The sequence below is a fragment of the Lates calcarifer genome, linkage group LG15 (assembly GCF_001640805.2).
Source record: "Lates calcarifer isolate ASB-BC8 linkage group LG15, TLL_Latcal_v3, whole genome shotgun sequence".
Lineage (NCBI taxonomy): Eukaryota > Metazoa > Chordata > Actinopteri > Centropomidae > Lates > Lates calcarifer.
Genome location: NC_066847.1, coordinates 4,748,618 through 4,764,774, shown reverse-complemented (window position 1 = coordinate 4,764,774; position 16,157 = coordinate 4,748,618). Strand labels below are relative to the sequence as shown.

The 16,157-nt window shown below is 40.8% G+C and overlaps 1 protein-coding gene across 2 annotated transcripts in view; it reads left to right on the top strand.

Annotated features, from left to right (window-relative positions):
- Window positions 1-16,157, top strand: part of LOC108899518 (inactive phospholipase C-like protein 2) — a 37,599-nt gene that overhangs the window by 17,574 nt on the left and 3,868 nt on the right. For both annotated transcript variants that reach the window (XM_018699999.2, XM_018700000.2), the window contains exons 2-5: window positions 389-2,872; window positions 4,107-4,310; window positions 8,665-8,740; window positions 14,068-14,177. In XM_018699999.2, coding sequence (XP_018555515.1) covers window positions 389-2,872; window positions 4,107-4,310; window positions 8,665-8,740; window positions 14,068-14,177 — 2,874 coding nt within the window. The remainder of the gene's footprint in view (window positions 1-388; window positions 2,873-4,106; window positions 4,311-8,664; window positions 8,741-14,067; window positions 14,178-16,157) is intronic.

Sequence of the window (16,157 nt, the reverse complement as noted above, 5' to 3'; positions counted from 1 at the left end):
TACTGCAGAAGTAACCTGGCTAGAGGTTAGTGTAAGAGAATGATTCAGGGAAAAGATGAGACAATGATTAAAACAAACAAGTGTCCTTGTTTGACCTATTGTCAATAGGTCAAACAAGGACACTGGTTTGCTTCTGTATGAACAATACCAGGTTTCCCTATGTGTGTGTGCACAAAGAACTGTATTTTTCTTTTTTAGCCAAGTTGGTCTTGTTTTCTCACTTATCTATACAGCTGAACAGATATGCATTTATATTGCTTTAAATAAATATATAAAAACAAAGAAAAACATGAAAGATTTTCAGTCGGGTTAGTCTGATAAATCATATTACTTCAGTGTTATCATTCAGTGTTTTATTTATGGAAATTTTTCTTCTGTTTCTGTGCAGGATGGCTCAAGACAGCGCAAAGAAAGAAAGAAGACTGTGTCATTCAGCAGCATGCCCACTGAGAAGAAAATAAGCAGTGCAAGTGACTGTATCAGTGCAATGGTGGATGGCACTGAACTGAAGAAAGTGCGATCCAACTCGCGTATTTACCACCGCTACTTTCTCCTTGATGCTGACATGCAGTCATTGCGATGGGAGCCTTCAAAGAAGGAATCAGAAAAGGCCAAAATTGATGTGAAGTCCATCAAGGAGGTTCGAACAGGGAAAAATACAGACACTTTTAGAACTAATGGAACCTATGATCAGATATCAGAGGACTGTGCTTTCTCAGTCATCTTTGGGGAGAACTATGAGTCCCTGGACTTGGTGGCAAACACTGCAGATGTAGCCAACATATGGGTGACAGGGCTGAGGTACCTGATATCCTATGGGAAACATACATTAAATATGATAGAGAGCAGTCAGAACAACATGCGCTCATCGTGGCTAGGTGAACTTTTTGATGAGGCAGACAGTACCAACAGCAAACAAATAACGATATGTGCTGCTGTGCAGCTAGTCAAAAAGCTGAACCCAGGACTTAAAAATGTGAAAATAGAACTGAAGTTCAAGGAGCTTCACAAAGCTAAAGACAAAGCAGGTTCTGAAGTGACAAAAGAGGAGTTCATTGAGGTCTTTCATGATCTTTGCACCAGACCAGAAATTTATTTTCTCTTTGTTCAGTTCTCCAGCAACAAAGAATTTCTGGATACCAAGGACTTAATGATATTTCTGGAGGCAGAGCAGGGGATGGCACAAGTAAGTGAAGACACCAGCTTAGAGGTCATTCAGAAGTATGAACCATCTAAAGAGGGTCAGTTCAAGGGCTGGCTTTCTCTCGATGGCTTCACCAACTATATTATGTCGCCAGAGTGCCATATATTTGACCCTGAGCAAAAAACAGTATGCCAAGACATGAACCAGCCCTTGTCCCACTATTACATCAATGCGTCCCACAACACATACCTGATAGAAGATCAGTTCAGAGGTCCCTCAGATGTGACAGGGTATATCCGTGCCCTCAAGATGGGCTGCCGCAGTGTAGAGCTGGACGTGTGGGACGGGCCTGATAATGAACCTGTCATTTACACTGGCCACACAATGACATCACAGATAGTCTTTCGCAGTGTCATTGACGTCATCAACAAGTACGCCTTTGTTGCATCTGAGTTTCCACTGATACTCTGTTTAGAAAACCATTGCTCCTTAAAGCAGCAGAGAGTCATGTTTCAGCACCTAAAGAAGATACTTGGAGACAAGATGTACCTAGATCCTCCTAAACCTGAGGACTGCTACCTCCCCTCTCCCTCTGAACTGAAAGGAAAGGTCCTGCTGAAGGGTAAGAAACTGAGCACGAACTGCACTGCTTCAGAAGGTGAGGTGACAGACGAGGACGAGGGGGCAGAGATGTCTCAAAGGATGAGCATTGAGTCTGCAGAACACCAGACTATCGCACCCAAAAAATTCCAGCTGTCAAAGGACCTCTCTGATCTGGTGACCTTGTGTAAGTCTGTAGAGTTCAGAGACTTCCCGACATCTTTCCAGAGCCAGAAGCACTGGGAGCTCTGCTCTTTCAACGAGGTCTTTGCCAGCCGCTGTGCCAGCGACTTCCCAGGTGACTTTGTTAACTATAACAAGAAGTTCCTGGCACGGGTTTACCCCAGCCCCATGCGGATTGACTCCAGCAACATGAATCCACAAGATTTCTGGAAGTGCGGTTGCCAGATTGTGGCAATGAACTACCAGACTCCAGGACTGATGATGGATTTAAACATTGGCTGGTTCCGTCAGAATGGGAGCTGCGGCTATGTGCTGCGTCCAGCGATCATGAGGGAGCAAGTTTCATATTTTAGTGCCAACACTAAAGATTCAGTGCCTGGTGTTTCTCCACAGCTCTTACACATTAAGATCATCAGTGGACAAAACTTCCCCAAACCCAAAGGCTCAGGTGCCAAAGGAGATGTAGTCGACCCCTACGTGTACATAGAAATACACGGCATTCCTGCTGACTGTGCTGAACAAAGGACTAAAACAGTCAACCAGAATGGGGACAACCCTCTGTTTGATGAGAGCTTTGAGTTTCAGATAAATCTCCCAGAGCTCGCAATGGTGCGCTTTGTGGTGCTAGACGATGACTACATCGGGGATGAGTTTATCGGCCAATACACAATCCCCTTTGAGTGTCTCCAGCCAGGCTTCCGCCATATACCACTGCAGTCTCTGACAGGAGAGGTACTGCCACATACCTTATTGTTTGTTCATGTGGCCATAACCAATCGAAGAGGAGGCGGAAAACCACACAAAAGGGGACTGTCTGTACGAAAGGGCAAGAGGAGTAGAGAGTATGCCAGCATGAGAGTGCTATTGATCAAGGCTGTGGATGATGTCTTCAAAACAGCCATGCTGCCACTGAGGGAGGCAACAGACCTCAGAGAAAACATGCAGGTAAGACGTTCAAGTTAAACTACATTAAAGACTTTTGATTTGATTTGCTTGTCTCCTCATCGTTGAGCCGACAATATCAGTGATATATGTGGTAACTGCATGACTTTTTCTTCCATCTTCCAGTATGAGAATGTTTTTCTCTGAAAGGCTGAAGAAAATGTACCCCCAAGTCAAGTATATATAACATAAGATTATAACCAGACTTACTACAAAGAATCTTCTGTATCAAAAAAAAGGCTCCCTCTCTGGAAAGAGAAACACAAAACCACCAGGCTTGACTGCATCAGATTTGATCTAATCCTTATGTGTTGTGCAATAGTCAAAACAGATGCAGAGTCAAGATGAGGAAGATTATGACGAGGGCCCCATTTGAATGGTAGATCCATGAATTAGATACTCATGACCTCTAATGTGTAAATTGGAAGAGGTTACAGTGGAATGGAAGTGCTAACGAATATAATTGTTTTTCTTTTCTGATATTTCTGATATTGAGCAACTTTGTCCGCTATCATGAAAACAGTGCAATTTAGCCTTTTATTATGTGCACATTTATCACATGCTTGTGGTCTTCTATCCTCATTGTAAGTCTCTGTAGAGAAACATATGAAATTTTATAGGAAATGCTGCACTGGAGTGTCACAACACTCTGTGGTTGGTCTCTTGTTGTTTCTCTTCAGGCATTGTATCAGAATTTATTTTGGTAGCCCTGTTTATTTTGTAGTCATTGTGTGATAACAAGCCACTGGCCTTGAGACTGTAACACATCTCGGCCGTCCTGTCACAGTTTGTCCCTCCGGTTGTTTATGTAGGGTTTAAATTTGGCCTTTCACAGGAAGGTTAGGATTTGTGTGTGTGTGTGTGTGTGTGTGTGTGTGTGTGTGTGTGTGTGTGTGTGTGTGTGTGTGTGTGTGTTTGTTCCCTTTGCATGTAATGTGGTGTCAGTCCAAAAGGATTGAGTATTTGTGAGTGGCTCACAAATGCCAAAATGAAAGTTCACACAGGTAATAACTGAGCTTCCAGCCACTTCCTTTGACAGGGTGTTACTCTTTGGGCTTGTGGTTTTATATTTTACGTTGATCAATGCCAGACTTAAGCAACATGGAATATTAAGTTCCTCTGTCGTCAGACTTTTGCTGATGGTTATGCCATCAGACATTTGTTTTGCTTGGCATGTCAGTATAAACCAGCATAGCTGCATGCAAGCCCAGCTGTAATTTCTCTCCTCTCTCTGCAGAATGCCATAGTGTCCTTTAAAGAGCTGTGCGGCCTTTCAGCGGTGGCTAACCTGAAGCAGTGCATCTTGGCCCTCTCCCCTCGGCTTACTGGACCCGACAACAACCCCCTCGTGGTGTTCAACCTCACCGACCAGTACCCCAACTTGGAGCCCCAAGGCCTGCTACCAGAGGTCCTCAAGAAAGTTGTCACCACGTATGACATGGTGAGTCGTGGTCAGGAGGAGTTGTTCGCTTTATTTGCACAGTAATAACACTTGAAACTAAAGTGATACAAGCAGATACAGGAAAGAGACAAATAACTGATCTGTGCAGGCAACAGTGCACATAGACATTAAACTTTGTCAGTATATGAACTGTAGTTTACTGGGGATTTGGCAGTGGTGCTATCTATCCATCTATGTATATGTCTAAGCTTTGACTCCAATCAAATCAATACCTTGGCTTCACTGGTCTTCATGGGGACACACAGAGATCGTTAGGTAATGGGGCTAGCTCTGTTAAATAATGAAATCAATGTTATGCAACATGCCATTGAGGCTATTCCCAGACAATGCCATTATCCTTAACACATCCGGTTCTCTTACATTGATTCTCAGCACTTCATGAGCAAGTCAACTTTTCCACCATTATTTCAAGCTGAGGGCAGAAATTCCCCTGCAAAAATCAACTGGTATAAATAGAGCCACAAGTGAACTACTTTGAATAATTTTGCATCCAGTAATTAGAGTTTGTTTTATCAGATGTCTCCATCCGTTTGGCTGTAGCACAGTGTCCCCTAGAATATTTATTAAACGCAGTAAGATATTCACTGTTTAGCCACAGTGTCTTAGCCCAGCTGTTTTGGTGTTACACATTTACAGTTAGCACAGAGGGAGAACACATGGTATGGTAAAATATTAGTGAGGGAATACGTGGGTGGTGTTAGTAGCATCGTATTAAATATTTTGTTTGATACATTTTTAATATAGCCTGACAATATAAGTGGCACTGCCAAGAGTTAATCTAAATTTAACATGTAATGTAACTTGTTAGACAAACAGTGCTTGGAGAAATAGTATGAAGGGAAACAACAGCACAATTAAATGCTATCTGCCCCCAACTGTGTTATTTTTATGACGCACTTCATCCCTTGAGACTGAAAGATGAACATCTGAAAAGGGGCACGATGCTGAAAAGACTCAGACACAAACAGATTAAGGTGACCCCTCTTCTCTATTCAGACTGGGGAGTAGAGGACCAGGTAATTGGCCCTGACGGAAAGAGCGCCAGGAAAATTGAGTTGGAGGGGAAGAAAGGAGAAAATGACGGGTGTTTGGGGACCAAAGTCGAATAAATTAAGAGCAAGGGCTTAAGTGGTGCGAAGCTACAGGCCTTGATCATCAGCAGAGTGCCAGAGGAGACGGAGAGCGGGAGGGTGCAGAGCTGAAGAGCTGACAAGCACAGAGGCATAAATGAAATGAGGAGAGGCAAACTTAAAGAGCTGTAAATAATGTATGGAACAGTAGAATCAGAAATTCAGGCACTGTGTCAAAATCTCCACCACTGGGAGTGACCAGGCTTTTGCTTCCTAATTGGCAAAAATAGAATCTGGGTCTCAATTCTTGCTCATTTATGTGCTGGAGAAAAAAAGGTGGAGAGAATCAGCATGATGCCAGCTTATGGTCTTAGATAATATGGTCTGATTTCTGTTTTTGTTCACAACAGATGAACTCAGGGCACAGTTGGTAGATAGAGAAAATACAAAAATACGAAATCTCTGAAATGCTGATCCAAGGGAACTTCAAAACCCATGTGTTAGTCATTTCTTTGCTTGGCAGTAACCCAATATTTTCCAAATCCTGTGGTATTTGAAAATATCTGAATTATAGATGTACATCAGTCGTATTCATCTCCGTGTTTTCAATAGATTTGAATCCACAGTAAAGGTCTTTTATCTTTAAAAATACATTTGCCTTTAGTTTTTAGTAGTAGTTTTTTAGCTTTAGGATGGTATCACTAAAGTAACATAACCTTAAAAATACATGAGCATTTGTGTCTTGGTTAAATGTGGGTAATAATAATAGAACTAAACATACCACTTACAGGAAGTAGTCTTTAGTGTGCAAATGGGGCACAGTCCACCCACTTACCTTAGAATATGCCTTTAAATACATTTAAGATGCAGTGTCTGCCACCAAGACAATAATTTCTTCACCCATCAGGGAAGTAATCACCGCCTGTGCGACAGCTCTAAGTGCTGCCACTGCAGCTGCGGAATGACACAAACAGCCACAATCACTTAGTCATGACTGCTTGTGGCATAACATGGTGATTCACTACATGGATTTGTGAGACTGTATCTGTCCCACGTAAAGTACACAACATCAGGAGATGGACTCTATGTAATCATGCTTTAAATGCTGTTTTTAGAAAATCATTTCACTTCCATGACTGAACTGTGACGCTGCAAGGAAACAGCTACTGTCAGTGAAAATAACAGAGTTATCTTACTAATCTAGCTTCCAGTCAGGTTTAAATTCACAGATTTAAATCTAAAACTTCATATGACTTCAAGTGTGGGTCAAGCGTGTGAAACTGAAATAGTTAAAATCTAGCAATTTTTCAAACAACTGACATGTTGCTCAGCCTGTTTTCCTCCCATATCACTCTTAAATGATGAGTCTGGTGTATTTTTAAAGGAAGGACCAAAAGCAATCATGTGTTCGTCTGCCCTCTTGAACCTGTCTGCGGCACAAACCATATGGTTCTTATTGATGACATTAATCTTGAAAAACAACTCACCAAAAGCCACAGAAATTTATACACTGCAGCTTTTAGCAAACAGTACTCAAACAGAAATAACTAGTGCATGTGAACATTTGGTGCTCTGGTGAATTTCCAGTAACAGGACAGTGGATGTGGGTTTGACTCAAAATAAACCACAGTGTTTGGTTCATAGTAACGTGCAAACATGACCCAGTTGAGGTCAGTAGCACAGATTAATGAAATATATCAAGTCAAGTCCATTTATTTGTAGTGCACATTTTATACACAACGGCAATTCAAGGTGCTTAACACCAGCATAGATATAAATGGATCCATATTATAAAATCATCTCAACAAAAACAACAAACACTAAAAACCACATCAGCACACACACAAAATAAAAGATAAATAAAATTGGAAAAAATTATTACTAGTCACTGAGAAAAAATAAAGGTTTCAAGCCCTGGATGCACAGGCAGTACTTGTCTGATCAATACATTGTTGGTTTTGGTCTTTTTATGGGATTTGTGGACAAAAAGAAAAATATAGAATATCACCAGACTTATTCTTCAATAAAACTAAATTGTCTACAGGAGTAATATGAGGTTGATATTACGAATTGAAATGTTGTTTTTTATTTCTATAAGAAGTTTCCATTTTTCACATTTGCCTCCATGCCGCTCCCTGCTCCGTCTCTTTTCTTGATGGTGGTCCACAGAGGTGTTATGCTCCAGAGATCGATCCCGGGGGGCACGATGTTAGTCGCTGCTCTTTTTCACAAGGTGGCTTTGTTACACCAAGCTTGAATAAAATGGTGTTTTTCTTTCCTTCCTTTCCGTCTTGGCAGCTGAGCAGGGCAGCCTGGCTGTGTGACACGACCTTGCGGTGCACTTAAAGCACTTAGGGAGTGTACAAGTGAATGTACAAGTCAATTACAACAATGCTGCATTACACAAAGGCCCCAGTATCCAACAGGCACTAATTGAATTCAAAGGCAGAGCAACTTTTGTGTATATATAGTCTCCTTTAGATGAAACAATTACTAAGATAATCAGACAGAAAGATCCAGATGGTCTATGAGACACCCTGTTCACTCAGTGCTTATTTACCTCTGTCTGTGACAGCCTACATATGCATCATTAACCTCCTGAAACACCACTGTGCTGTTGTCCTTCTGTTAGGAAACCAAAACTATTTTTTCAGAGGGGCGGCATGGAGAGGATGCAGTGTCTGCATTTAATATGCAAATGGTTTCCCAAAGCCTATGAGTCTGCCTTAACGGCCACCATGAGAGTTTTAACAGACTGCAGGTCAGCAGAGTTTGTGCACTCAATTAAGGCTGAGCATAACACCAGAGAGGCTAAACTTAGCATCGTTCACAGCTGCACTTTCACAGATAACACGGTAGTGGTGTGCTTCAAAATGACATGTTTACGTGTTACTCCCATCATAATCAAATGACCTTAATTATCTGGCTTTTCTCTTTAAGAGATGCTTTAAAAACCAAGCATCAAGGTTGACATCTTTATTTTTCTCCTGGAGATAAGACACTATTACTATTTAGGAAAAAAGTAACTTTTATTAAACAGCCTAATTGCTTGTGTCTCCTACCTTCTAATTTTGGCTTTCAAAAATGCAATTAAGCAACCTCGCCCACTGGTATCCTGTAATAACAGCTTGTTTTTCAGAGCCTTTCCTGGATAGAAACATCCAGCCACCAGACGGAGACTGCTCTCCGCTTTATGTGGAATGCCTGTTTTGCTGATGTGGAAAATGAATGCAAATGTGAACAATATGTTTGTCTCCTTTCAGGTAATCCAGACCAGCAAGACTCTCCTGGAGAACTCTGAGGGGGTGTATGAGAGGATTCTTCAAACCCAAAAAGCAGGTGAGAGAAAACCCAACGGAGGGTTATGTTTCCTGACACTTATTAGCCAGCCCCGATTTGTCTGCCTGCGGCCTCCACTGTCCCTCTGAAGCCACAAAACACAGACTAATCAATATGAAATAGATATGATTATACCTACAAGTGGAATTACCATTTGATTCATGTTCAAGTATGTGATCCAGCTTTGAAAAGCTGCGGTTCAGACAGAGGTGTTTAATTCACACCAGTAACAGCCTCTGTGCTGTATTCTAATCACAAGGTTTGGTTTAAGGTGCAGAGAGATGAATGAGCTGGAGAAAGGCAACATCAAAGCTAACAGATGGCAGACCATCTATAGACCCTCTCCACAGACACACACTACACCAGCTACACCTTCATATGTGCATTTAATGTGTTTATCCAGCCCTGGCTGTCTCACCTACTGTAACATGTTGACTTAATGTGAAGCATAGTTTGATTGGCAGCTCATCAGTGAAGGCTGGATTCAAGAATACACACAGGAGGGAAAATATTGGACGCACAAATCTCAGTGGTCAGTGTTACTAGTGCTCCTGTTTTTAAGAGGTCAGTCTTTATTCTGCGGCAATTCTTGTTTTATGAAACACATTGTAGTCTGCCAGACATATGGATAAAAAGCTGTTAATGAGAAGAAATTCAGTTTTGACATTAATGTGCTTCATAATGCAGCACTTTCTGGCAATGAATTCCATCTAAGCAGCATAGAAAGCTAATTTATCACTGAGTGAGGCGGCTGGAAGCGCTAAGTGAGAGTGGAAGGGAGCAAAGATGGACCATCATTACCATGGCTCAGCTTTATTGGTTTCCAGATGGATGACTTATAAAATATTCATTGTCTATTGTCTTGGCACATCAGAGAAGAGGAGGACTGTGTCTTTTAATCAAAGACTTGGTGCTGTGTTTTTCTTTTTTCCTGTTTTTTGGTCGAACACCTTCCAGGCCTCAACAGTTACCAGCTAGTGAGATAAAGACGTGCTTGACCTTAGTGGGATAGCAAGTGCAATTTAAAATGGCTGCTGTGTGACATGAGTGAGTTGCGTCTGCGTTCTTTCGTTGCAGTGACCCCGTTTCATCTGTACAGCCTCAGCTTCTTATTCTATTTTCAGGGCCACCGGCTGTTTTGCTAGCAGTTCACAGATCTACAGTGAAATTATTTACCCTATGTACATACAGTTTGCAAATATGTTGGCTCAACACATTAATATTTCACTTTGTTTTATTTAGAGAGCATATGTGCAAGTGTGCCTCGGGTTCTACCTGTTGCTCACCTTCCCTGAGGCATAAATCACTCTTTTGACATAATTTAAAGTATTTAGGCCTGAAGGAGGTGACATTATTAGATCTTTTTCTACCCCATTATCTAGTCATCTCTGCAAAATGACATTTCATTATCAGAAAGGTTCTGCTCTAGGGCAGATGACACTCATGACATTTCATGAGTTATGCCTTTAGGAACACAACAGGATCTGATGTAACCATCTTTTTGTGCTGCACAGCAAGCAATTGATAACTGCCCTCGTTAGAGTGAATCATTCCTTTAAATGAAACAATAGATATATGTATAACAGCAGTGAATTGTTCAAGTAGACCAAACCTTTTTTTTTTTTTTTTCAAAAGCTTCCAAAGAAGCTTTGTGAGGCTTTTGGGTCTCAAAGCACCATTATATATGATTATCTAAAATCAGCTGGAGAAAATTCAACAGCCAACAATTGCAAAGTAGGACACAACAGATGGCAAACTGATGAACTTGAACATTGATTTATTTTCCATCCTGAACTGACATAATTTCATCCCAGCGGTGAGTGTGTGTGAGTGTGTATCCGTGCATGTGGGTGCACTCATGTACGTTAGTATCTCAATGTGTGCATGCAATGTGGATTCGTGCACTTGTCTGTTGTGTAGAAACTGGGTCAGTACAAACCCAATTCCCCCTTTACAGCAGGCGGAACGTTCCAGCAGCAACAGCTATTAAAGTTGTGAATAATCCATCACATCAGCTCAGACAGCAACCCCCACCCCCAAAGAAGAAGGAAAAAAAGAAACCCACACAAAGGCAGTGTCAGTGAACACAGCCAGGTGTTTGTGGCTCAAACAGGGATGTCACTTCCCTTACCCAACACTCACTTAGGTTCCAATTAGCATTCAGGGCAGCTCGATGGCTGAACCTGCTGCAGACTAACAAGATCAGTGCACAAGATGTTCTTATATGCCAAGTGTAGAATTACGGTGTTCTTCAGTGCACAGAGATACAAAATACAAAGCAAAGAGACAATGTTTGTGTTGTATGTTAAAATACTTTTTAAAGTGGATTCGCTGAGATCAAACAGACTAACGAGATCTTTGTTCTTTGGCTTTGTTCATACAGTATGTAGGGCAGTGCATTATTATACATTAATATATTTTTACTGCTGCAAGTAATGAGTATTTTCTTAATTAATCATGTGGCTTTTTTCTGGTGTTTTATAGACTAACCACTGTATCCGAAAGCACAAGGTAACATCATTAGTGTCTTGGCTTGTCCAACCAACAGTCCAAACCCATAAAATATTCATCTTATGGTGATGTGAGACAAAGAAAAGAAGCAAATTGTCTCATTTGAGAATCTGAAACCATCAAATGTGTACTTTCAATCAATAGCTTCTGATTAATTATCTCACAAACAACAAATTGTTGCTGCTTTTTTATTTTTGATGTTTGATACCAGTCAAAAAAATAACCCTAAAACATTTTACCTTTCATTTTTCTCTTGTTTTTGGCTTAACTTTTTTTCTACTTACTTCTACTTTCTAAAATCAGTTTTGTGAAACACTAGATTTTTTTAACAAAACATTTGCCTCGTCTCATTGCAGCATCTCAAATGTGACGATTACCTGCTTTTCAGTGTCATATATAATACTGAGAAAATGTTTTTTCGAGAAAACAAATCATCAGATCAATTGATAAATGCGGTCCTGTTTGTTAATCAGTCATGATTTCTAGCAATTCCATAAGTATTCTGTCTGATAAAGTGCTCGAATGCGGTGGTATGGGTAGATACGATCATCTCTTGTTGACAGAATGATCACTCATCAATCCACTGAATAATTCAGGTCATGCTCCTCTGATCTGACACTCCATACTGTATCTGTTTCATGCTGCGAGACGAGAGAGCATCAGCCTTTACTGTACAGCTGCCGTCTTGCAGCATTACCTCACAGAGATCAGAGTCTGAAATGCCTTGGTAAGAATGAGCTTCCCTGTTTCTTGCCTGCCAGACTCCATGAAATGTTGCTAGGCAACCTCCAGTGTGGGTTAACTGGGTGTTTGTGTGTGTGAGTGTGTGTGTGAGAGAGAGAGATAGAGGAAGCTGTGCACCGTCTTTAGCACAGTCATGGTTCACATGCTCGGCGGCAGCAGCCCTGTAGTTGCAGAATGGGGGGGACCTGAAATTGAAGAGAGAATCGTTTTTACATGTCGGTTGAAACTCAGGAAATGGAAACGATAAAAGTGTACGCGTGATTTCAATGCAGTGGTGCGATCTCCGGTTCACAGATGATGAATGTGTCAGGTCGTCTGTAAATTCTGTCTGAGGTTACAGTCTTGCCTGAGGTCTCTTGACAGTTTCCTCTGCTTAGAGGCTCTAAAACAGCCTAGCCCCACACCTATTATGGTGATTTCACACGAAGGGGGTCTCTCTCTCTCTCTTTCTTCCTCGCTCTCTCGTGCACACCATGTTTCCATGGCAACAGGACCAACAGGGGCCAGGACCGACTCTAGCTATTATCAAAGCTCCAAGCGGAAAAGTGTGTGTTCTCGGTAGTTCCCGGTGCATCAGTGCGGGATGCAGTTTATGGGCTTTGTGCGTAGTAGCAGGAACTCTGCTCTATCTCTTCTTCGTTTTATTTACCTCACAGGCCGGGGGTTTGCCTGTTGCTGCAGTGTCAGTGCTGCACTCTAAAGCACACTCAACATTAAACATGTCCTTACTCAGACTCAGTCATGCAAAGGGAGAAAAAAAGGGAGGAAGAGAGGAGGTGGGAAACCTCCTCAGGAGACAAATCCCTTCTCTGTTCGATGCCTTGATGCTAATCCACAGTGAAAGAACGTCATGTCTGTCTGCCTACACTGCGACTCTCCTCTGCCTTTCTCTCTGTTTCCGGGGCTTTTTTCTGTTCCCTCTCATCCTGCCTCACTGCTTCCTTCAGCTCTGCTTTTTGTTTTCTTATCTTCCTTTGACTTATCTTTCCTCTTTGCTTCCTCCCTCTCTTTTTTTCTTAACAAGTTCACCAGGTTCTGCCTTCTCCTGTCTCTTGACATCCCATCAACAACTCGTTGGGATGTTTCACCGTGCTTTACCTTCCACTCGCAAACGCTTCACTCCAGGATATAGATTTCATATTTATAAAATGAAGCAAGGCGTTGCTGTAGGAGGGAGCACATGCTCAGCAGACTGTAACTGGCTGACAAGGACAGACAACAAAATGAAAATTAATGTAACTCTGTTAAGACCGTAAAAGCTGATTATTTCTTGATTAATGAGTTTGTCAGAAAATGGGAAGTTATATCCGGTACCTTTAAGTCCATGATGACTTATTCAGCTTGCTTGTTTTATTCATCAAACAGTTTCAAATGCAAACATATTCAGTTTGTGGTCAGTTGTGACAAAGAGAGGCAGCAAATCACCACATTGGAACAGCTTCAACCAGCAAATATTTGGAATTTTTTGCTTGAAAAATGATTTAAATGATTGATTGTTTTATAATTGTTGTAATTAACTGAGTGTTTGTTGCCGCTCTATAGGGGACACAAGAGAAACAGGATGCATCTCCCTTTCTTAGCCATTAAATAACCAACACATGCTGAAAAAAACATGCTCAATTTTGTCACATTTTCTCTACTATTAAAGCTAAAGCTAAATCTGCTTTCCATAAAATAGTGAGAAATATTAACAGTTTGATGGCAGATGCTGCTACACTTCTTCACATCTTAGCTGAAATTTGTTAAGAAATTTGCACCTGATTTCTACAACAATAGCTTCTGTGATCCTCTGTCACGCTGCAGATGTACAGTAAGGCGAGAGGAATCCTCCTCCATAGCCGGAGAGTCTCTGTACTTCCACATACTCAGCCCCTCAGCTGCAGCAGGAGACTATGAATTGTTGACAGTGCATGCCAGGGTCTTTTCTCTAATGTGTTTCCTCACAGTAACAGCAGGCCTGACATCCAGTCACATCTCCCTAGTCACCTCACAGCTGCCCCTTCTGTTTCACATACCAACTCCAACCATAAAGACTGACTCGACCCTTGTTCTTGTGTCTCTTTCTCTCTCAGCGATGGAATTTCATGAGAACCTCCACGACTTGGCCATGAAGGAGGGGCTGAAGGGCAGGAAGTTGCACAAGGCGGTGGAGAGCTTCACGTGGAACATCACCATACTGAAGGTGAGATTCTCAGTCACATCAGGCAGGACGTTAGTGACCACTCTGATATGTGACACACTTACTTGTAGTCATGTGTAGCACGGCGTGTGACCGATGTGCGTGCAGAGTGTGGCGTTTAATTAGTCTCAAAACCTGTGCACATAAAAAAACAGGCGTAGACACATGATACGTGTGCACAAAGTATCGTAAGCATCCTCATGAGGAGCATTTCTTTACGTCCTACGCTCAACATGAGAGTCATATACAGTTGCAGTATTTTGATTTCAACATAAAACTAATACTAATAATAAAATCTACTATTCGAGCGCACAAACAGACAAAAAATTTTCTTCGTTGGCAGTGACAGTCTCATGTAATACTGACTGACTGAATGATAACTCTTTATGATATATTTTTTCTACTCTGTTAACAGTTATTTATTTTATTTTAAGACGACTATTTACTTTATGATATATACAATAAACTATCTATCTATCGATCTAAATCAAAGTAATCAAATTCTTATTTAATATTATTAATTACATAGACTAAACCTTTTCACACACCAAAACGTCATTAATTCTGTCAAATGTCTTATTTTGTTTGACTAAAACAGTCCAAAATCCAAAGATATTGACCTTATTATGATTTACAATAAAAAAAAAAAAATGAAAACTTTGGAACTGGAACCAGCAAATGTTCAACATTTTTGCTTAAAAAATTATTCAAAATGATTACTCAATCATCAAAATAGCTGCAGATTAATTTTCTGTTGATCTTTTAACTGGTTTATTGACTAATTGTTGCAGCTCTACTTTGAGTCGTTGATTTCAAATAGGAAGTTTTGTAGAACAAGTCCACAAAATATCACAAAAATACATGTATCGTCCAGGCCTAGCTACTGTAATCACCAGGGAATCAATACTGATGATGTCTTAAAATACACTGAGTTAAATTTGTATAAATGAAGACATATAAGTTTGACTGAGCTCCTGTGTAACACGTTAAACTGAGTCTGATGACAAAGATGTTTGTTTGGTTGAGGTTATATTACAGCTAGTTGAACATTTTTCTCGTCACTCATCTACTTCAAACCTCATGTATTCACCACACCTTTCATTTCAACCTCCACTGCCAGCACAAGGGATAATTATTGATGAATGTCCTTTATTTGTGGTATTTGCATGTGTTAATTAAGATTACTTCACGAGTAGCTCGGTTATAATTTATACTTTGTCCCCAGGCGATTGAGTAGAGCCAGGCGAGCGCGTGTGTGATTCATTGTGTTTCTGCCTGTGTTTAATCTGGGGCTTCACTTATATGGATCGTACTGTTGGCAGGCTGACTACTTAAACAGACTTGAGATTTTTGATGGTCATTAAAAGTACATCAAGTTATCAACTTAAGCTCTTGAAGATTAAAAATGGCTGCTATCCAACAAGGCTCTAAGCTCTGTACCAAAACTTCTCCAAAGCCCTTGTCAGAGGTGGAATACATTATATCGCTGCGTTCATTTACCTGATAACGTGGCTTGCTGCTTTATTCAGGAACAGCCACGATGCCTGGTGTGAGAGACCGAACAGAGTTGGAGAGAAATTATATCAAAGATGCATCAGTGACGGTTATTAAAACTTATTTCCCCTTCAGCTTTAATTAACATCACTGTGAGTGATGCTTCTCTAATGGACCTCCTGATAAATTCTCATCATCTTTTAGATTCAGAATTACTGCCTGTTTTTTAATATCTGAGAGTGCACAGGCATAGAATGACAAGATGCTTCATTCATAGTTTCACTTGTGCAGTTGCAAATGAAAAGTGAAAATATAAGAAGGATAGCTGGTCTGGTAATTATTGTGGCATGTGGTTAAAATAGTTTTAATAGACTCACCTCAGTTCCTCATTTTAATAAAGGGAGGATTCTCATTTTTTCAATCCAGTCTTAAAACAAAAGTCAGGTGCCTATATAAACATCGAAACAGGTTTTGATGACTGTAATCATT